General features: G+C 42.3%; 1 protein-coding gene across 1 annotated transcript in view; it reads right to left on the bottom strand.

The window, feature by feature from the left end:
* Positions 1-223: 223 nt before the first annotated feature.
* Positions 224-22,006, bottom strand: part of cplx2b (complexin 2b) — a 61,032-nt gene continuing 39,249 nt past the window's right edge. The window contains exons 2-4 of the mRNA XM_030062073.1: positions 18,025-18,208; positions 2,897-3,072; positions 224-1,577 (exon numbers count right to left, since the gene is read on the bottom strand). Of these exons, the coding sequence (XP_029917933.1) occupies positions 1,380-1,577; positions 2,897-3,072; positions 18,025-18,055 (405 nt within the window). The 5' untranslated portion in view covers positions 18,056-18,208 and the 3' untranslated portion in view covers positions 224-1,379. The remainder of the gene's footprint in view (positions 1,578-2,896; positions 3,073-18,024; positions 18,209-22,006) is intronic.

Genomic DNA, 22,006 nt, shown 5'->3' on the forward strand with positions numbered 1-22,006 from the left:
AAGGGGCAATTACATTTTGAAAATGAGATTAAAACAAGGTAACAAGAGTCTTGTTTGCTTGCCAGGATAATACCTGTAAGCAACATGAACTGAAATCTGTTCTGTGATGATGTGACCCCATGAATCCTGTTGATTGATAGTTTAAATATCAACTTGTTTTCAGACAACACAATTAAGAGCTAATGTGTTTTTTTCTTTTTTTTTCTTTTTTTTTTTCTTTTTTTTGTGTGTGTCTGGCAAAATGGCAGTCTACCTAGCTGACAGGCTTAGAGGTGGCCATTTGAGGGGAAATAAAACTTGTGTGCTGTCTTCAGCAAACAGCTCCTCGAAAGCTTGTGGCCTTGTAAGCAATGTGTAATTCTTCTTTTAGTTTGGTGAACTTGCAGTGACTGCAGCTTATCTTGCAATATGTTAATTGCTGCTTCTTAGATTAGAGGGCTTTCCATGGGGCTGTCTGGGATTTCCAAAAGAACCTCGGCGATAACACGCTCTTTGAACAGCGGCTTTTGGAAACCCCAGAACATGCCTACCAGCCAACGTAACATCATATACGCTATTCCAAAAGAGGCCTATGTTGAATCCATGAATACGTGCCTACATGCTACCCACAAACTGTACAACTGTTTGACTTAAAATGACACCCTCATTTACAATTCCCCAACTAGAGGAGATGATATGAAGGCACATGTCCTAGAAACTCAAAAGCTGATTTCCAATAAAAAGACCTACGTCAGGTTCATAAAAATAGAAAGTAGCCATTTAAAAAAAAATGCTCCATCTAGTGGAAAAAGTTGTGGCAGTGTCGTTTAAAAACCACAGAAGCAAAAGGACACAGGGGTGTCCACTGCCCTTCTTTCAGGGAATACTGTTCTTCATTGATCACACCATTGCTTTGGGCAGCAGATGATGGTCAACCATTAAAATGTCTGATCCTGACAGCAGTGTGGTATCATAATCTGGAATGTTTCAGTGGGAACGAAACCAAAGACGTAAGACGGTAGTAGTTTTAAGAAACGTGCTGAGTGCCAGCTGGAATGCTGAACCGCAATTACGGCAAAAAAGGGGATCGAATGACACTGTCGTCTAGGAGTAGAAAAGAAAAAAGTAAACGTGTTCTAGAAAGGCAGTGAGTAGCCTCTAACAGTTTGGCAAAACCCCCTCCCGAATCCTTGTTCCCGAAACCCATACACAAATCCCCAAACCCATTCAAGTTCCTCAATTCTTTTCCCCAAACTTGAAAACCTCTAGCTTGCTCAACCCTTTGAACCCAAAGTCCCCAACACAAAGTTCCCCTCCTCCCTTTCCCCCCACAGCCTGGCCCAGGCCGGACTGGACCCTGGTTTTGGGGTTCATGTTTGTTTTTTTGTTGTTTTTTTTATTTACTTCTTGAACATGTCCTGTAGAGGTCCTGGGAGGAACTTGAGGACAGTGTCTAGGATGCTCTCTTCGTCGTCCTCGTCGTCGTCTCCGCAGCCGGCCGGGATCGCCTTCTTTGGACGTGTCAGTGAACCTTCGCACGCCTGCTCCATGGCCGCTTTCTCCTCCGCCTCCTTTTCCTCTTTCTTCTTCAGTCCATACTAAACGGAGACAGAAAAAAGGAGAAGCAGAGTTAAGAGGAACAAGAGGAAAGGATCTTTCTTAGATAAAGAATAAAGGATTTCTTTATTCTTTATCTAAGGGGCGGTAATTTATCTCATACTCCCTCGTACCATCAAATAGGTGTCTCTCTGCAAGTTGTTAAAGCTGTAGTTAGAGTTGTTAAATTGCTTTCAGTCTGAGTTTCAGTTTTATTGTCACATTATGATCTAAACTCTATTTCAAAGGCTTTTCCACCTTGACAAGAAAGAAATTTACAGGGAGACATTTGATACTTGTAATTTTGAGGCATGGGAATGGAAAACAGTGATTATGTTGTGACAATTATGTCAGAATATGCAGTGTAATTTTAATTTCCTCAGCTTTACTTGTATTAAAAGAGACTATGACCTTATCCACATTTGCAAAGTACAAACAAGTTGCATTGTCTATTCTAGTTGCTGAAGTCTTGTATAAATTGAGATAAAAAGGACTCTAAAGAGAAAAACAGCTCATATGAATCTGATTAAGCAGTTCATTCACATTTTTGTCTTTTTGCCTGATAATATTCCCATGAGACTGGATCAGTATGATTACTAAACTGGAAAGTAAATTAATTCAAAAGGTGGCATTTGGTGTTCACTGAGGTACATTCACACTAAGCGTGTTTGTAGCACTCTAAATTCTGCAGCGTTTCCTGCTTCAATTCAGTTTGTTTGTGCACGTGAGGACAATTTCTTTTGAACCCTGTTGGCATCAAATAACTTCTAACAAGAGAATGTAATCCATCCAACTACAGGAAACCGCCTCAACACTCCAGAAAGAATGAGTAGACGGAGATAATTCCTCATGCTTAGAAAGCTTAGCAGAATACTCACATGCAGAAATGTCCTTTTTTAAAAGATTATTATTTGCAATTTCTGCTTTGGACAGGAAAAATGGAAAAGAGGGAGATGACATGACGAAGATGCTGGGCTGCCCTGAAACTCAGGAGGCTGCTCTTTTGCCAACTGAACCACCAGGGCGCCGCAGATCCAGGTATTTCCTCATGTCTTCCTAACTGGCACAAATATTACAGCAGAAAGCACAGACAAGTCCGTCATGCTTAGCTGAAGTTACAGGAGCTGTAATCAGACTCGCCTCCCCTTTCACTGGAGAATGCACTTGAAAGTGGAAAATCCAGGGTATGATTAAAGAAAAAGCTGACCACAAAACAAAAGCACTGCATGCTTTTCACACCTACGCACAACCGAGGGGCGGATAAGCGACAGCGCCGTGCTGTGAAACAGGCAGTAGTCAAGCCACAGGGCTGCTTCCTTACCTTGTCCCTGATGGTCTGCCGTACTTTTTCCCTTTCCGCCTCCATGCGGGCGTGCTTGGCCTTCCTCTCCTCCTCCTGCTGCCTCAGCGCCTCCTGCCGCTCCTCCTCCTTCTTGGCCGCATCTGGGTCCTTCTCCTCCTCCCCGCCCAGCATCTTACCCATGTCTTTGGTGGCTCCTGCAAATAAAAGCCACAGATACTAGAGTCAAGCAGGAGCTGATTTGACTGCAGACTGACGACTGTTAATGCAAGGGGACCAGCTAAATTATTACTAAATTCACTCCCAATTTTAAATAGGAATTTTTGCACATTTTAAGTTGCACTGATGTTATTCTCTTTGACTGCAAAACAATGTCCATCTACTAATATGAGCAAATTTGCTAATCTCAACAGGGTCTACATTGATATATTGGGTCAAAAATGCTATTGAAAAGCATTCAGGAAAATCTGATTTTCTTAGCACATTTTACTCATTTTTTAAGATTTACCAATCAAGAAGAATTTCATCACTCTGGGTTTCAGTGGAGAGTCTTAGTATCCAATGACAGTCCAAATTTTGTTTCAGGGGCTTTTCCAACTAAACAAGAAGAAACTTGTGGGCGAAACACAACATAGTTTGGCATAAAAGGATTTTTCCATCTAATGGCACCAGAATGAGGCCTTGGCACTGCAAACACAACACCCATGCTGTGGTAAGGGCATGCTAATTTCTTTCAAGTGCAATTTTAACTCCTGTCTCCAACTTTGTTCCACTTTTTAAACATGTAATATAGGATGAATATTTACGAATGCAAAACTGAAAAACTATTTCCATTGTTTTACTGCAGCTAAAGCTTTATATCATTGACTGCATTTCATGTGACAGACAGTGCCATGTGAATGCAAAGATGTCACGATAAACGACACATCCAATGGCACCCAGCTCCGTCATATTGTAAGATGTAAACACGGTGCGTTAGCAGATCTGAGGATTATGTGACAGCAGGGCTCCCTGAAGATCCTTGAGGCAGTGGCAGTGTCTTGGAAGACAACGTAAGAGAGGAAGAGCCAGCTGGAAAAGGCTCAAAGACTCGCTGAGACAGAGGAAGACATGCACACTCCTCCGTCCGGTGTCGGCCATCTGTCTGCCTTACCTGTGCCTCCTCATCCAGAATTTAACCCTGACTCCAAATCCTATCTGCATGATTAATCAAAGATCAGAGGGTGCTATGAGCAGCACTTTCACATCAGGAAACCATTACCGCATTCATTCAGCAACAAACAAGAGTACTGCTGGAAGGACCGCCAGTCTCTACACTGCAGGTTTACATTTTGAGTCAAAGTAGCAAAGGCTGATTCACCAACAAATTGTGAGTCAAAATGAGGAAAAAAAAAAGCCGAAGTGAGTGAGTTCGATTCAGCTGGCAAAAATGGCCAAATCAAACCGAGAAAGATCGTCTGTCTGCTGCCTCTTCAGTCACTTTGGTGTTTGCTTACACCTCCCTTTGCTTTCATCAAGCTCCCATTTCTCCCATCTCTCTCAGGTGGTCTCATTCTGAGAGCGTTCTTGTTCTTGTCCTCATTCTTGTTCCTTTTTATTGATCAGCTGAACAAACTACATCTGCCTACATCCTACAGCAGAATAGCTCAAAAAAAAAAAAATCAGGGAATATGAACATTCACTTACATGCCAGTGGTATGGTTGGCCCTCACTGAAAAGAGCCTTTTTTCTTTGTGCCATGCTATTGCTGCCTTGCACAAAGACACCTGAGCAGTAACTGTTCAGGAAGGGAGAACATTTCTCAACACTTACTGCCCTCTGCCTCTGTTCTTAAATCAGGTTCTCCCCTGTACTTGTGACAGAAGCTGCTTTCTACATGTGAAAGCGACTCTCTCTGGCCTATTGATATTGCTGTTGTTACCTTGGTCTGATCGATAGTAAATACAGGACCACCTCAGAGTGTATGAATTATGGATCCTCCAGCAGAGAGAAAACTTCATCTGGGTATTGATCTGCCTCTCGGGCGCTGGAGAAAGAAGAGCCTGGCTGGCGGCCCGGTTTGCCATCTTGTGCTTTTCTTAAGCCACAGTCAGAATGGAAAAAAAGGGGTTTCACCATTGAAGGGACTGCTTGAACGAAAAGCAAGGGTCTAACTAATGCAAAACTGTGTGTTTTCTGCAAGGTATCCCCAGATGTAAATGTCTTGAAACACGAAAACTCACCCTGAGTCATTTGTATCCTGCTACTGTATCCATTGAAAAGCCATTAGCGGTTTAATGGGGCACTAAGTTTGTTAACATGAGCACATGCAGAATAAGTAAATAAGTAAATGTATAGCCCATCATTAACTGCGGCCAAGCTTGATTCGGTAATTGACTTTAGTGTAGAATACATGCTAATGAGTTTTTTTTCTTCCTTACACTGATTTGTTGAATTTGAAATCAAAGGTAATGGTGTAAAACGGAAATAGACTTCTGAGAATTTGCACTGTATTAATGAAATATATTTTCTGAATTTGGATGCAGTTTATTTGGTAGAACAGGACACTGGTATACTTTGATTTACAGATGAAAGTCATTACCGTGTATTTATCTAGTTCCTCTGTGTATCATTCAATCAAGTGGTTTGTCCACTCAAAGCTGAAACGGCTCTCAGGCAGCTGTTCAAAACTGTAGTAGAAGTGTAAAATTAACTCTGATGGTTGTGGACTGATAGAAATAGTGTGATAGTGATTCTTTTTAACATGGGTGCTTTTGCTCATAGATGAAAGATAAATGCATAAAGTGGGGCTTCTGCAGTGTCTGGCTGATTGGCTTGAACCTGCAGGATGGAGAGAGGTGATTTCCCCAAAAGAGTGGGCCAGAAAATGGGTTTTGAAAGACAGTAATCTCAGTCATTTCAGTCATTAGTTCTGTGCAGCAATAGCCATTTTTGTGCTATTGGGCAGAGAAAACCTTCCTTATTACCCTTTTAAACTTATAAGTGTAAATGGGCTAAACATATTTTCTGAGAATAAAAAAGGAATGTAAGACTAATGACGGATATTGCTATTGAGTGGTTGTTCTGTCGTCTAATTTTAAAGTCATCTAGGTTTGTGACTGCTCCTGTTGGGCTGCAGTGGACTCACACGGAGGTCCTAATTGCCCCGCAGCGCTGTGTGGCAGCAAACCTCACGATGACAAATTAGCACCCAGCTGGAGGTGGAGGTGGAGGTAGGCAATGAAATGGTCCTCGGGACCCACTGGGGTGCCGGGGTAAGGTCAGGCTGTCCGCCACGGGCGCCTCATTGCTTCACAGCACACAGAGATACAAACCATGTGTACCGGAACTGTGTGTGTGCAAACATCTATTGTGTGTGAAGGTAGAGTGCATACAAACATGTTTGCATACACGCTCTCACGCATAGGACAAACACATTGTTTTGGTGTGCCTTTCCTGCCAAATCTCCCTTGAAACAATCTCAAGGGAAATTCATGAGTAAATGAATACTACAGTAACATTTTTTTTTTAGGAATAAATGTCTCAAAAATAGGGTACTAACCTATTTCTCATTCATAAAACATTTTCCATTGGCTGTTTTAAAACCTCTGTGTCTAGTAATGCTGTCATACTGATGCATTTTACATTTCAAGTGTCTAGTTTTACATTTCCAGATGAAGAGGAACTGGGTAATTAGGAATCAGGCAGGGAACACAGATGTAGAAAATATGACACAGGAGAATCAGACCGGATGGATGCCGCTGGTAAGGAGGCTGGGGACGAATTCAGCAATCGATGGCGCACCAACATCAACGTGCACAGTGACGTCCTTGAGCTGCTCACGTTGTGTGTCCCCTTTTACCTCCTGAGTTGCTGCCTGTGTTTACATCCCGCCCAAGGCCAACACCAGTGCAGCAGCTGAGCCGGTGGCACAGGACACCCAGGGTATGATCAGATGTACCCGGATGCCCCTGTCTTTGTAATGGAGGACTTTATCAGCTGTGATCTGGACAAGGTGCTGCCATCGTTGAAACAATAAATGTCACTACCAGACTCAAAAGGACAATCGACCTGTGCTGTCGTAACATTTCTGTTTTATATGACACTATAGCTCCTCCACAACATCCCGTCACTGTTTCCTCGTTGCAAGCAGCAGCTTAAAGGACGTAAGCCAACGACGCACAGCATCAACCAGCGGTCAGAGGACTCTATTACAAGCGTGCAGTGTTTTTTGGGTTGTACTAACCAGTCAGTCTTTGAGGATAACATAGATGAGTGGGTCTGTGTCATCCCAAGCTACAAACAGTTTTTCTTTTAAAGTCCCTTTAAAGGAAAAATCCTCACAAAGCACATTTAACAACAGCTATTGGTGTAATGCTTGTTGTTCGGTATTTTTGAAATTTAAACTTGTTTCTACTCACTTTTTCTTTTCTCTCAAAGCTCACTACACCGTCAGTAACACCCGCAGGTCTACAGCCCACAGAAGCTACTTCACCCTGGCTTGCTGAAGGGCATACTGGGAATTGTAAAACATTATGTAAGTGGAAGTAGACAAAGCAGGTTGAGGGAAAGTGGATATGTACCAAAAAAAAAAAAAAAAAAAAAAAATGCAATGCTTCATCACAAAATAACCCCTGGAATGAGCATCACAGACTGCTGAGATCTAACAGTGTAAGATGATCCAAGGGGGTGATTTTTCTTTGAGTTGCCAGAACAAGAAGGAGGGAAAAAAAATAAATATGTGCAAACAAAACAACAGCCAATGGCGATGTGAACTGTAATACATCACATTGACCAAAAATACATCCAAAATAATAATACTTAAAAAAAAAAAACTACTAGTTTTGCTTTGCAGTTGTTCCTGTAAACTGATACTAAAAACCCTGTGACGCTCACCAAGGTCGCAGTGAGATTTAAGGAGATGAATCTAATGATTTAAAGGTGCAGAGGGACTCAGTGTGTGGTATTTATAAAAAACAAAAAAAAAAGGAAAGAAAGAAATGAACGCCCTTCCTTCTACACAAAGGAGAGCTCTCAGCTCTGGGGAGGAGAGATTAATCAGCCATGCTGGTCTGCTGCAGGTGGGCCCATTCATTTCTTAAAGGAGAAGTGCAGTCTAATATTGACTTATAGCCTGTTTACTATTCTATGAGTGACACCTCTCATTATATATATACACACACAAACACATATATATAATTAGATATTTCCACATTTTCATGTTTTTTTTTGTCAGTTTAACGATCTTGCCATGAATGAAAACTTGATTCATATGACAACAGCATTTGTAAGGCGACACGGGCAACAGGAACTATTTCCCGGTGTACACTTCAGTTCTGCTCACACTCGAATACAACAACATAACAATAAAAAACAAAAGACTTTTTGCCAAAATAATGAGGGCAGCATATTTACCTCAGCAGGGCATTGCAGACCGCCTCAGTGCAGATTTCACTGGCTGATGAAATCTGTTATCTACACGCTGTCAGCTCTCATTAAAATACACGGGACATTGTTTATACGTCGTATCAAAATGCTTGTGTGAGCACGGTGCTGGCACTGACGTGATGCTGACGTCCAAAAGTATTGGACATTTAATTTTTACCCCTCAATTCTGGGTTTGGGCTGAAAGCGCAGCATAGCAAAATTAAGTGCGGTGTATTATGGAGCAGGGTGTATGGAGTTTCTTCTTTGTAGGTTTAAGTTTTGCATCGGCTGAGAGGAAACCTAAGGTGTGCAGATATTTAGATGCATTGAATCTCACCTGGGGAACACAAGAGAATAATACACTGCATCTTACACTTGCAGCATATTTAAGGAACGCACTGGACCACGTTCCTATCAACTTTTCCTCTGAGGGAGTGTAAAAGTAGACCTTAGTAGTCGCATTTTCTAAATTCACAATAAAGTGGCACATGGAGAGTCCAGTTTCTGATATTTACGATGAACTGACCCCTCATATTCATGTAAAGACTCATAACCCACAGATATAACACTTTTAAATGCCTGTCTTGAAGCTAATATTTTGATGTCAAATGTAAAATGATGGAGTGAAATGCTCTTATAATTTGGGTTATGATGGGGCAAAAGAGTTTTCCTGAACTCCTGAGGTATTTTAAAATTTTATTCTTATGAAAATTTAGTGTTATTCATATACAAAAAGCTGCCCTGTTACAGTAACGGGAGTAAATGTCATTAGTTTCTTTCACCCTTGGCTATCTTAGCAGGCAGACTGTGTGCACTGCAAACCTACATTAGCACCTGTGTCTTGCATGAATTATTATTTATGGGGCCTCACGGGGACACAAATGAACATCTTGTCTTGGTAAGCCAATCAGAGGGAGCGGCGGCGAGAGACAGAGGGCGAAATGGGACAGTGAGTCTGATTGGACCACAGAGCCACAGAAGCATTTTCCCTTTGACCCATCGGTGTCTTTACCCTTCATATGTTCCCTTCATTCTCCTCCCCCTTCTGTCTCTTTTGTCCTCTACTGGTCTCCCTCTCTCCCTCCCCCAGCCTTTCATTTCCTTTCCTCGACTCCCACTCTTCTCTGCATCCTTTCCCTTCCTCCCATTATTTACCTACAGTTTCATTTCTGTATTCGATTCTGTCAACACACAACAATCACAGCAGTGTTGCAGCACTCGCATCATCATTGTCAGGACCAATCTTTTCTTTCTTTTGATTTCCTCGCCTCTTCCTCCCTCCTCCTCCATCAGTCCATTAGAGGCCAGGTCAGAGATTGCATTTGCAGACAAAGGTAGGCAATTCCAGGCTAAGTGCTCGAACGGCCTTGCTCATATTGTGCATTCATTCACTCATTACTTCATTGAGTCTTTCCGGGGGCCTCGTCTTTGTGCTGTTGGGGATTTCTGTGCACGAAAGCTCGCAATGTGAAGAGGAGCCTGATGGTTAGAGCCGGACTGCCCGAACACAGAGTCCTGGTAGATAAGATTGAGCCGCCTCTGATGTAAAACTGAAGTGTATGACTGTCTATCTATGCTGTGTGTGTAGAAATAGCAGAGAGCATGAAACCTAATAGCAGAACCCACTGAGCAATTTTACATTAATAAAATGCTTTAAAAGACAGCTAAATGTTTTGTGTCTGTGTAAAAATCAAAGTTTGTTTAATCGTCTGTGTCCATTTTTCTATCCAAGAATGAACTTGTAAATGTGGGCTGTCTTGCACAGTTTTAACAGTTAAAACTGTGCATTGTTTAATTGTGTAATCATGTATTTACTTCTTTGTCTAAAACTGAGCTGTACATAGCCAAAAACATCCCAGGCTGTGTGAGAACTAGCAACTCAATCCAGCCTCTCTCTTCTCTTCTACAATCTTCAAATGATGAAGAGTCACATCTATCATCACACTGTTCCTGAAAATGGATTCTCCTCGGAAGCAAAACTAAGGAGTAAGACTGGAGGCTGATGACAATAAAGCTGGTCAAGCAAGACATCAAGGAGTGGTTTCCAGTAGGACTAGGGTGCAAACTGGACACAAATGCAGTTGGACAGGTGTGCAGGAATAACCGGATAACTTCACTTTTCTATATCAGCTTCATGCAGCAAAAATGCAGACAGGTAGATGGAAGTATTTGGAAACTGTGGGAGCTAGGTGAGACATCGGTCTAGAGAGATTATGAGAGCTGAAGATGCAGTAGAAACACTCATTCTTAAACACTATGTTCTCTAATCAGGATCATTTCTTATAAATTAAAAGATAGTGCGAGTATGATAGAAATTGTTGTTTTCTTTCTGTGTACTGTAGCTGGCCTGGGCTGTAAGCAGGTACAAATGTGTGTCAGTAAAATGAATATGAAGCAGGACAAGAGAAAAAAAATCCCTGGGTCAGTAACCTTTGAAAAAAAAAAAAAAAAAACCTAACCATGTGATCATGAACTGAAGCCACTGAGCAAGGACAGCATCTCTTCAACCGGAGGATGTCATATATTATTTATCTGAAAGTGCAAACTGGACTTCAGTGTATCTGAACGGCTGTGGCGAGCCATCCAATCCTCGCTACAGGGAGGCTGATTCACCCTGTCTGGTCAGCAGGAGAGAGAGAGAGAGGGGGAGAGAGAGAGAGTGAGAGAGGGATGAAGATCATGCAAGAGCAAGAGAAAGACTTGAGAAACAGCAAAAACAGAAGCTTGGTTGTCATCCATGTATTTCTGCACAAAAAAACGATACTGAAAAAAGCTAAATGTGAAAGGCAAATCTTGAGTAAGAATTAGATTTTTGGCGATAAAGAAATTAATGATGGAGTGATATTTGAGGCTGAAGTGAATCTGTAAAATTCCCCAACAATTTTTTTTTTTTTTGATGCAGCTCTGCCCCATATTTAGGAAGTCTATCTATAACCCAGCTAAAGGAAACACACCTGATTCATGGTTTCATTTGTTTGAGAAGTTTTCTTTTCCAATATTTCTTAAATGCCCCATAGTTGAAGCCACGGGGTGAATGAACCGCAAAAAAAAGATGGGAGAGAGTGTCAGAGATTTTAACAGAAATGACCTCAGGAGTGTCAAACAAAGAGAAATGGAAAGCGAAAGCAGAGGAGGAAGCAGAGACAGAGGAGAGAAAAGAGAGCCGGGGGAGAGGTGGAAGACAGAAAACCGGGCCGGTTAGGCGAACAGAAGGAAATCGCTGAGAGAGAGAGAGAGAAAGAGAGAGAGAGAGAGAGAGAGAGAGAGAGAGAGAAAGGACATGGACCATTGACTCGCTCCTCCAGCCTGTCAGATGGATGGCGGTGCTGCAGGATCATTTGTTAAGCGTGGGGAACTTTGACGAATGGAGCTCATTTGAATAACGGATGACCTCCGTTGGCGAATTACGCCCTCGTAAGTCACGGGAGAGCGCAGCACGCTGGTTAGAGCGTCTCCCGAGGCGGAGGCCTTGTGGTCAGGCGGGACGCCGCGTATCTGGAAGTTCGATCAACACCAAAAGATGTGATGTCCTCTCAATGCGTCCCCTGAGCAAAAGTGAAAACTTTCCTCCTCCAACTCGTCTTCAGGAGAAGAACTTCATCTAAAATGTTGCCTAAAATAATAAAGTATAAATCTATTCTGAATGTCACTTTTCTCTGAAGGTGGCAAAAACATGCTTTCTTTACATGATGAAGGACAAATAAAAGCCCTGACAGTGAGAACAGGGTGTTTCAATAGTGCAGTAGATTCCTAATTATATTAAATCAATGCAAACACATGCAAAACTTTGTGTAACAGGGAGAAAACAAGAATATTAATAAGCAATGAGGTAAGAACAGAAGTTGTACTTTGAAATCATGGGAAAACAATCTTTGATATCTGTTTTTGGCTGCTAGAAACACTACAAATAATTTATCTTACACTACAAATTAGTGTTTGTCGTGTAGTATAAAGTCTCAAACTGAAAGTCCCATTGAAATAAGCAGAAAATAAAAACATATACCTCATTACTGTTACAATAAAAATCACACCTTCATTTTTTGATTTCATCTGTAAGTAATTATACAGCCAACTGCACATCTCAGTAGTCAGTAATGTACATCTGCACATGTTGTACGCTCTGTAAATCTGCTAATGTGGATGCACCAACAATGGAGTGATGCACATTTGCACTAGACAGTAGATCTGTCAACATTATAGGAATATTTTATGAGCATAGATTAAAATAAAAAGCATGCTATGATATCTTAGCCTGGTTGTACCAGAGGGAAATAATAAAATAAAACTGCCACAAATAGATTAGCCACTGGAAGGTCCTATTCTAGACAAACAAACAAACAAACAAAAACTCTATATATCCATTTTGGAGAAATTTTGGAGAACTAAAATTGATCCGTCCATATTTGAAAGCCATAGACAAGTCTTCCCTCAAAAAGCAAACGTCACTATTTTTCAATACCACACCATTACGCTTAAATTTTATGGCAGACGTCCATAGAGGCGCGTGGAGTGTGTCATTTATGATTTTTGTAAACGGCTCACATCTCAAAAATCTTCAGCGCCTCACACATTGGCAAGACGGGGCGAGGGAGCATCACTGGGAATGAGGTGAGAGAGCGTCATTTGGTGCGATAACCGCCTGCCTGACCTGAACGTGGCTGACGTCTGGCGCCGTGGGAAAGATATCAAAATCACAATATTGGGCGCTGAAATTTTGATCTTGAGAGACGGTGTGGATGAAATCAGACGGACGAGGCGAAACCGGTTATTGCGACTCCGTTGAGGGGGCAAATCAAGCAGTTCCTTCATTTTACACGGGACGGCAGGTACGACACCCCTCCTCTCCTGCTCTTCCTCATCCGGGCGGACAGGAAATGAAAGAGCATTGTGGTCTGGCCGAGGTTATCTTCATGGCATTTCTGCTGCTTTATTACAGAAGCTACAATGGACGGCGAGCGGGAGAAAGAGCAGGAAAGAGCTTGTGTGTGTGTGTGAGAGAGTGTGTGAAATACAGAGAAGCGGGGAGAGCGAGGCAGATTTTATGATATCCCGACGTGTGACGCGTGCGATGCAAAACACACCACTTGGTTTTGAAGTGCCAGTTCCCATGTGGGCCCACATTCACATCGCCTTTACATTTGCATTTACATCAACGGCGGCTGAAACGCGGAGATGAAACGCCGACGAGGGACAAGCTGGACTAAATCCAATCAGGCTCGCTGTCAGATTGATGCTCTGACACACCCACCTGAACGCCGCGCTCCCATTGGCTGGACGGCACTCCATCTCAAAACGATTCCCGCGGGACTATAAACGCCACAGACAACCTCATTTGTGCAGTTTGTGTGCTTCTTTGTTTTACGTGTGCATTTTGTACCTGCTTTGACGTCACCATGTATGTATGCATGTGTGAATTTGTGTGTTTGCTGTATTTGTGTGTGTGTGTGTGTGTGTGTGTGTGTGTGTGTGTGTGCGTCATTTATTGCATATATTCACTGGTGGCCAGCTGCATCCCAATGAAATAAATGCCAGTCTGAGCTGAGGTTCCAGGACAAAAGGTCACAGCAGTAGCCAGCGCCTCCATGGGAGGTAAATTACAGCACGTCTGGGATGGAGGGATGACAGATGGAAAAAGGCGCTCGTGCTATAAACTAGCCTAGAACAGTCACAGAACGAGGGATGGGGGAAAGAGAAAGAGAGAGAGACAGAAGAGAGAGACGGTGGTAAAAGTTTGAGGTAACAGAGGTGAATTGCTCCACCGAAGCAACAGGAAAGAAGGATGGACAGATCGAGGGATGCAAGGATGGTTGGATGGAAGAATAGAGGGAGAACAGTGCCAAAAGTGTATTCCAGTATCAGAAAGAGGCACACATGGAGGGACGGAGGTAGAGATGGAGGGAGGGAAGGGATAAAGGCGAAGGGAAAAGTGAACTGTGACGCCCCGAGCCTGCAGCAATCACAGCGGGAGGGAACGAGGGATGACGGAGAGGGAGCAAGGAGAAAGAGCGTGACAGGAGGGATGCGGACCTGGGGAAAACCGGTAAAAACGGAGGGATGGAGATAGAGGGAAAGAGAGAAAGAAAGAGAAAGATGAACCACTGGAACAAAGCCTTCACTGCTCACAGAGGGAAGGAACAAGGGAGGATGGAGAGAAAGAGCAGAGAGAGGGATGAGAGGTGTTTTGCAATGGAGGGATGGAGGGCACGAGTTTCATCAAAATCAGCAGCGTCAAAGTTTAGATTTGTGACCTTTATTGCTGGTTTCAAACTAAACTACCAAAACAAAAAGGGGTTAATTTCTTATAGATATTATTGTGTTTGTGATTGTATTGATTTTTCTTTTCTCTTGTTGCATATTTGACAGTTTTGGCACATGGACACAAACCTTTAACTTTAACCATTTTGCCCTGGCTTTATTGGTCATGACCACATACGTCATTTACTTCTCTATCTTTCAGTTCAAGCTGATATATGGCAGAGGGAGAATGCCTGGTCCACAAAAAAAGTAATACAATTTCAAAGACTCCGATGCTAAACAAGAAAAAACTTGGTTGTGTCTGCGCTCCGAGGAAACACAATTAATCTACCGTATTTCACCAATTAATCGCCCGGGCGTTTAATATGCAAAATCGACTTGGACCCCGGGCGTTTAAAAGAACCAGGCGGCTATTCGCTGCAGGCCTTTATTTATTTTTGCACCAGGTCATTATCGTGATGACAGCTACTGTCCAACATATTTTCAGTCGGTCGATTTAATATTACGGTACACCCTTTTGTTCTAACGTTAGCTAGCGCTCTTATTTTGACAGAAAACGGAGGTGCCGCACTGTTATTGTGCGGCTAACTGTTTACTTCTGCAAAAATAAGGTGAATAGCCTTACTTTGGGTTACCTACATATAATGCAAATAATCGCCCCGGCAGTTATTCGGGTGGGCGTTTAATACGCAAAATGCGTGCAGACCCCAGGCGTTTATAAGAACCAGGCGGCTATTTGCGGCCGGGCGATTAATTGGTGAAATACGGTATGTGACTTTTTCATTTATCGTATTGTGTTTATTGTGGTCTCAGTATTCGCCCAACATAATCGTGATTTTAATTTTTGCCATAATTTTGCTAGTGCTCGCAGGTCCCTTTAGTAGCTCTTGGGCTTTTATGCATTCGCAGCCTTGTCAGATTCATGGCATGGTTGAAAATCTTCCTGTTTCTGGGTTTGCAAAGTTAGACGTAATAATCCAGCTGCATTTATGAGCTTCTGAACTCAGACGCAGAAATGTTGTTGTCATTTTTTTTGGTTAAGCAAGAGACAACAAGGCTAGTTTTTCCACTGGTTTACAAAAACTACAGCAGGAAGCAAAGTATCTGGGGACTACAGCTGTCCCTCGCTATAACGCGGTTCACCTTTCGCGGCCTCGCAGTTTCGCGGATTTGTTTTAGTGCAATTTTGCATGCTTTTTTTTTTTTTACTGGACTTATTTTTCTACTAAGGTTTGAACTTTGAGAGTGTTTAAACGAGAGAGAAAAGTGAGAAAATGTTAATGCCTGTGTGAGAAAAGTGTATAAAGTGTGTAGTGAGGGGTTTTACAGCCTTAAAACATCTATAATAACTGTAAAAGATAAAGCTGACTACTTCACGGATTTCGCCTATTGCGGGTTATTTTTAGAACGTAACTCCCGCGATTAACAAGGGACCACTGTATATGTATCAAACATGATTTTTAAATTTTAAAATTTCAACTGTGGCTACCTGGTGTATATGGGCAATTGGAATATACAGTAAACCCAGCTCCACATGAATGTCTGCTGTTTTCTCTCTCGTTAGACTTGGACTCAAGCAGATATGGGTTCTGGACGACATAAATTTGGCTCTTTAATTATAGCTCCCACATCAGGCCAGTCAGTATAATGTGTGGACACAGTGGGAAGAGAAATGGAGAGAGTGTACACGATGAGAAAAACTGCCGCGACCAAGCCTGCAGCGGTCACACAGGGAGGGACTTAGGGATGGATGGATGGAGTGCAACAAGCCTGCAGGAGCCAGAGACAAATGGATTAGGAAGGAGAGAGGGACCGAGGGGTGGGGAGAGGGGGAAAAATGCACCAGCCCTGCTTAATAGAGTCATAGAGGGAGGAAGGTGAGGACGGTGAAAGGAAAACAAATGCACGGAAGCAAAGGATGGATGGAAAAGGGGGACAGACGACAGGCAGGTAGAGGTGTTTTATGACCTGCTTCAACTAGTCACAGAGAGAGGGATGGAGGCAGGAGAGGGATTGATGAAAGGATGGAGGGGAGGAGAGGAAGGACAGAAAAAAAGAGGAGATGGAGCTGCAAGAAGAACGGGAGATGAGGAGGAGTAGGAATTACGAGGAGGAGATGGAGGGAGATTTAAGGAGGTAAAGGAAAGGATTTTGTGAGAGACCAAGGTGGAAGAAAAGATGTGGGAATTTAACCGAGGAAATGGGAGGAAGAGGAGACAAGAGGAGGCTCAGGAAGAGGGTGGGGGGAGGAAAAAGAAAGAGAGAGAGAGGAGGAGATGAAGAGGACACGAGGGGAGGGAGACAGAGCTGTAAAGGAATAAATCACTTTTTATTACTCCCCGTGGTCATCGGGCTGATTTAAGCAGGTGTTCACCCCCACTTCAGTTACAAGTGAATCCACACAGGCTTTCATGTTGCTCTGACCGACCGCGTCCACCATCAGTCACCGCAAACGTCACTCAGCTCGCACCTCTGTGAACTGGCTTCCACGATCACCATGGCCGACTTTAATGCATATTTGTAATTGGTTAGTTTAGACTCATACTGACTGAAGGTCACACAACTGTCATGTAGCTTGTTTACTGGACATCATTTTGGTAACCCATCATCCATCCATCAACCTTTGTGTAATCAAACTCATCCTTCTTGAATTCCAGCCTAAATTCTAAAATTTTAAATTACCGTATTTCCCCAATTAATCACACGGCCGCAAATAGCCGCCTGGTTCTTTTAAATGCCTGGGGTCTGCACCCATTTTGCGTATTAAACGCCCACCCGAATAACCGCCGGGGCGATTATTTGCATTATATTGAGGTAAACCCAAAATAAGGCTATTCACCTTATTTTTGCAGAAGTAAACAGTTAGCCGCACAATAACTGTGCAGCACTTCCGTTTTCTGTCAAAATAAGAGAGCTAGCTAACGTTAGAAAAAAGAGTGTACCGTAATCTTAAATCGACAGACTGAAAATATGTTGGACAGTAACTGTCATCACAGTAATGGCCTGGTGCAGGTCTGTGCAAAAATAAATAAAGGCCTGCAGCGAATAGCCGCCTAGGTCTTTTAAATGCCTGGGGTCCAAGTTGATTTTGCGTATTAAACGCCTGGGCGATTAATTGGGGAAATACGGTACTCCTCTAATAACAATGGATCTACAGTATAATGCAATTTGCAAATAAAAAATGTCCACAGTATTTATCTGTATGGCAGGCTTATTTGTTTTGATCTCATTAATTGCTTTTCCTGTATTGACTATAAGTCAGTTGAGCAGTGGAAATGTGTGAAAAGTCAAGATGCAGGCAAAAGACACAAAAAGCATGGGTGGCAGGTCTGCTACCTGTCACCAGCGAGCTGAGCTTGTGTTGTGTTTCTAATCGTTTTGCAAATGGTGTCTCTTGTGAGAAAATGGCGAGCGTCTCATTCGGAAGCAAAGCGCCTCGTACGTTTTAATGGAAAACGCAACAACGCACGGTGTAGTTGGGTACTTACCACCTAAGGCTTGTTTCATTACAAAATCCATGGTTCCTGCTGATTCTTACACTTCTTCTTCTCAAAGCCACAGAAAAGTGAGCATGTAGCCACCCAAGCTTGGGATCTCCGGGTTTCTGGATCTTTCTCTGTCTTCTCTTCCTGTGCCTTGGCGCTGAGCGTCCTCTGTGACTCTGTACTGGACCTGAGAGCGGAAAAAGGAGAGATTATCAACCAAAAACGCTCGACACTTTTCATGTAAATGATGACCGACCACTATAACCCAACAGTGATCCTCCCAGTTCATGTAAGATCCAGGTTGAAAGAAATACCTTTACTAATTAAAGATAATTCTGCACATTTTAAGATATAAATTGTCAGAAAAAGTCATTGCACAGTTTTTATGTTATTTGTCAGAGCTGCAGAGTTGAATGGAAAGTTCTTTATGTTAATGGCATTGATGTTGAGTTGTTTGCGATAGTGTTTTTAGTTTTAACATCTGGCGATTTGAAGTCATTTGAAGATCATATTTGAAGAACGTGGTGCTGGGTTGCAGATGGAGAAGAGATTTAAGCTGATTGCCACATTTACAATGCCGCTGCAGCCCCAGTGCACTTCACATCTCCTATACATGTCGGACCGTGTACAACAGCGGATCACAATGATGTAAATACAACAGATAATGGGATTTTCTAAGCACTTGTTCCCCTGTGACAGTCTTGCCATTTTAAGCAGCATCAGAGATCAATACGGAGGCTTTTTCCTCCAAGTCACTGTATCTGCTTATCTATCTGCAATACAATAGCGGTGGATTAGTCAGCTTTTCTCGCTAACTGGTCATAAATATTTCATGCTAAACAAAACGATGTGGCTGTTTCTGTATAGATCCATCTGTCACACTTTGCTCATACTCATTCTGCGTGCATAAAGAGGCAACATCCCACGCGTACGCACACTAACGGCTGGGGAAATCCTCTATGCAATAATAGAGGCTAACATCCATATTTTATAAACAATATTTTTTTCAGGCTATGACTCAGACTTCGCACTGTACATTCACACACATTCCTCGCCAGTAATCCAAATGCTTGATGCACTACGTTGTTCCATAGTAGCCTGCAACAGGACTCTCGCCTCGCTGTGAAGCATTGTATAGCACACTGTCGTAATATGATGCTGATTGTGTGTATGCTGAAAATAGCAAGATGTATAATCTGCATCTAGAGGTTTTGAATTGCAAAGGGGTATATTAGGCTGCCAAGGCTCAAAAAGCACGAAAAAAGAAATTCATTTTCTCAGATGCAAGTGTGTCATGTGAACGGCCATTTGGGCGTTTCCAAATTCCCAGTGAAATCATCAGGACAAACAAATGAGAAAGGTGTTGAAATAATCCAGGTTCACTGCAAAATACTCAAAAGTACAAGACAGTGCAAAGAATGTTAGGAGATAAACCAACTAGGAATCCCATAAAAGCGCTAAATCAAGAAACAGGCAGTCACTGAGCTTCAAATTGTGTTGCTACTCTCTCATAAATTATACATTATTACAGAAATGTGCGATGACTATGAAAACATGTCGAAGGGCGGACTGTTCTCCAGCTGACGGTGCTATGTGAAGAACTGATCACTTTCCCGCCACAGGGGCTACGGGAAATGTGATCGTACCAATGACTTTTCCTGTGGTTGTTTTAGGTGTTGATGTTCTTTTTTTTTTACTGTGGTGAGAAATGTAAAGTGAAAGCAGTTGCTAAGTTGCCACCAAAAGAGCCAAGGAGACTCCTGTGATTGTGCGTTTAATGACACTGGAGTTATATATACAATTTCAAAAGGGAAAAAACAAGGCTCTATCTCCTTTGCAAACTAAACTGTATTTGTGTGGTTAAAATGTAAACTGATATATTAGTCTTAATGTAAACAATAGATGAGGGCTTTCACATGATGCAGAGCACCCTCTGTTAGCCAGCAACTCAGATTGTCTTTAACCCTTTATAGGGCACTCATTGAAATACTTTGAAATAAAAAAAACAACAACCCTAGACTGTTATTAGTGAACATGACAGGACTTTATTACTTTTATAATATGTTTCAAAAAAATTCATTTTCCTGTAGAAAATCAAAGCCAATGAGATTGGTCAAATGCCACAATCATGTGACCTGGGATGTAGAGCGATCTTTGCTGATTGGCTGGGTGAAGACCAAATGATTATTGAACTAACTGAGACAGGGGATGGGCGTGATATGTAAAATTTCTGAAATTACCAAAAATAGTCCCTTGCCCGATAAAGGGTTAACTATAAAATTCGTCTGTGTGACTAAACAGACCTGGTTTATCTCTTTTCACTGGGAACTGATCATTTCACCACTGACAGACAGAGAAAAATGAGTACAGAGTAGTGGGAGATTTAACAAAATCAACTGTATAATATATATATGCTTTTATTGTGAAGTGCAGGAAATTATTGGATGGTGGTTAAAAGGTTTACAGGTTTCTTTGTGCTTATGAAATGTGGATCCTCTGGTTTTGCAGCCAGTCTCCCGACTGGAAATGTTTCAACAGTGTTATCATTTTCTAGCCGCTGACTGCACGTCGGCTCATAATTATGCCTTCATTATAAATATTGGGCTGTGTAACAATGCCGGTAATGGTCCAGTTGGACCTGCTTGGCTTTGAAATCAGCTGTAATGATTGTTTCAGCACCAACAGCTCTACTCTGTTTAGCAAACGCTTAGCACTGCCCCCGATGCTCAGAAGACTGTACTGCACCCTTCTGTTTTTTGTTTTTTTTTGTCTCACTGAAGCTATTGCATGTCTGTGGTTTCTCTCTCTCTCTCTCTCTATATATACACATACGTTTTGTCTATAATCTATTTTTATTTCATATCCTGGATATTTCCAGTAGCATGTGACTGTTTATTACATGCCGCTACCTTGTCTTGATAAACTGTATCATGCATCACTGTCACTTATCAATTTCTTTACATTCTTTTGCCGCTGACAAAGGAAAGGCATTTTTTCTATTTTAAAGCAAATCTTCCTGCACAGCGTCGCTCCACTGCGACAATATTTGCCCGAGCCGAGCCGAGCGGAGCCGCGATGGCAGAGCCGCGATGGCAGAGCCGTGCAGCTTATTCTGGGTGGCAACAGGGGAGACGAGGCCAAGCAGGATGAGAATCCATTTGTAACTGTGACTGAGTGCTTCAGGGGGTGAAGCACCTCATTTGCATAAACACACACACTCTCACACATAAGCGCATACTAAACACAACACCAAGGACGAACGCATGTGCAATTACATAAACAAGACCACAAATGTACGCGCTCGTACTGTAAGCGTGGTGTGTAAGCATGTGCACACTGAAATTAGATGCACACACCTTTAGTGCTCTCTCTCTCTCTCTCTCTCTCTCTCTCACACACACACACACACCCTTAAGACAAGATTTCAAGACATGAGGAGAGGAAGGTATATTTGTGTTGCGTCTCCATGTATAAATGTGTGTATATTTGTATATATTTGTATATACACACAAGTGTAAGCTTGTGTGTGTGTGTGTGTGTGTGTGTGTGTGCTTGTGTGTTTACAACCGTACATCCTTAATCTGAGACGCCCTGTAAGAGGAAGATGAATGGAATGATTTTAAAAATTAAATCATTATCCAACAGAGAAACACATACACACTAACATGTAGCACACACACACACACACACACACACACACACACACACGCACACACACACACACACACACACACACACACACACACGCACAGCTCTCTTCAAGAGGCTTAGGGAGATGAGAAAAGCAGTAAGTGTGACTGTGTGTGTGTGTGTGTGTGTGTGTGTGTGTGTGTGTGTGTGTGCATGTGTGTAACACTCCAGCCTTAACTCGAGCTCTGCTATCTTTGTAAGGAGGAAATGAGCAGAATAAATTTGGAAATGAAGTCATTAATAAGTAAAAACTGGAGCCTCAAATAGCAAGAATAATTCTTTTTTCGTCCGGTGT

This window comes from Myripristis murdjan, chromosome 10 (genome assembly GCF_902150065.1).
Source record: "Myripristis murdjan chromosome 10, fMyrMur1.1, whole genome shotgun sequence".
Lineage (NCBI taxonomy): Eukaryota > Metazoa > Chordata > Actinopteri > Holocentriformes > Holocentridae > Myripristis > Myripristis murdjan.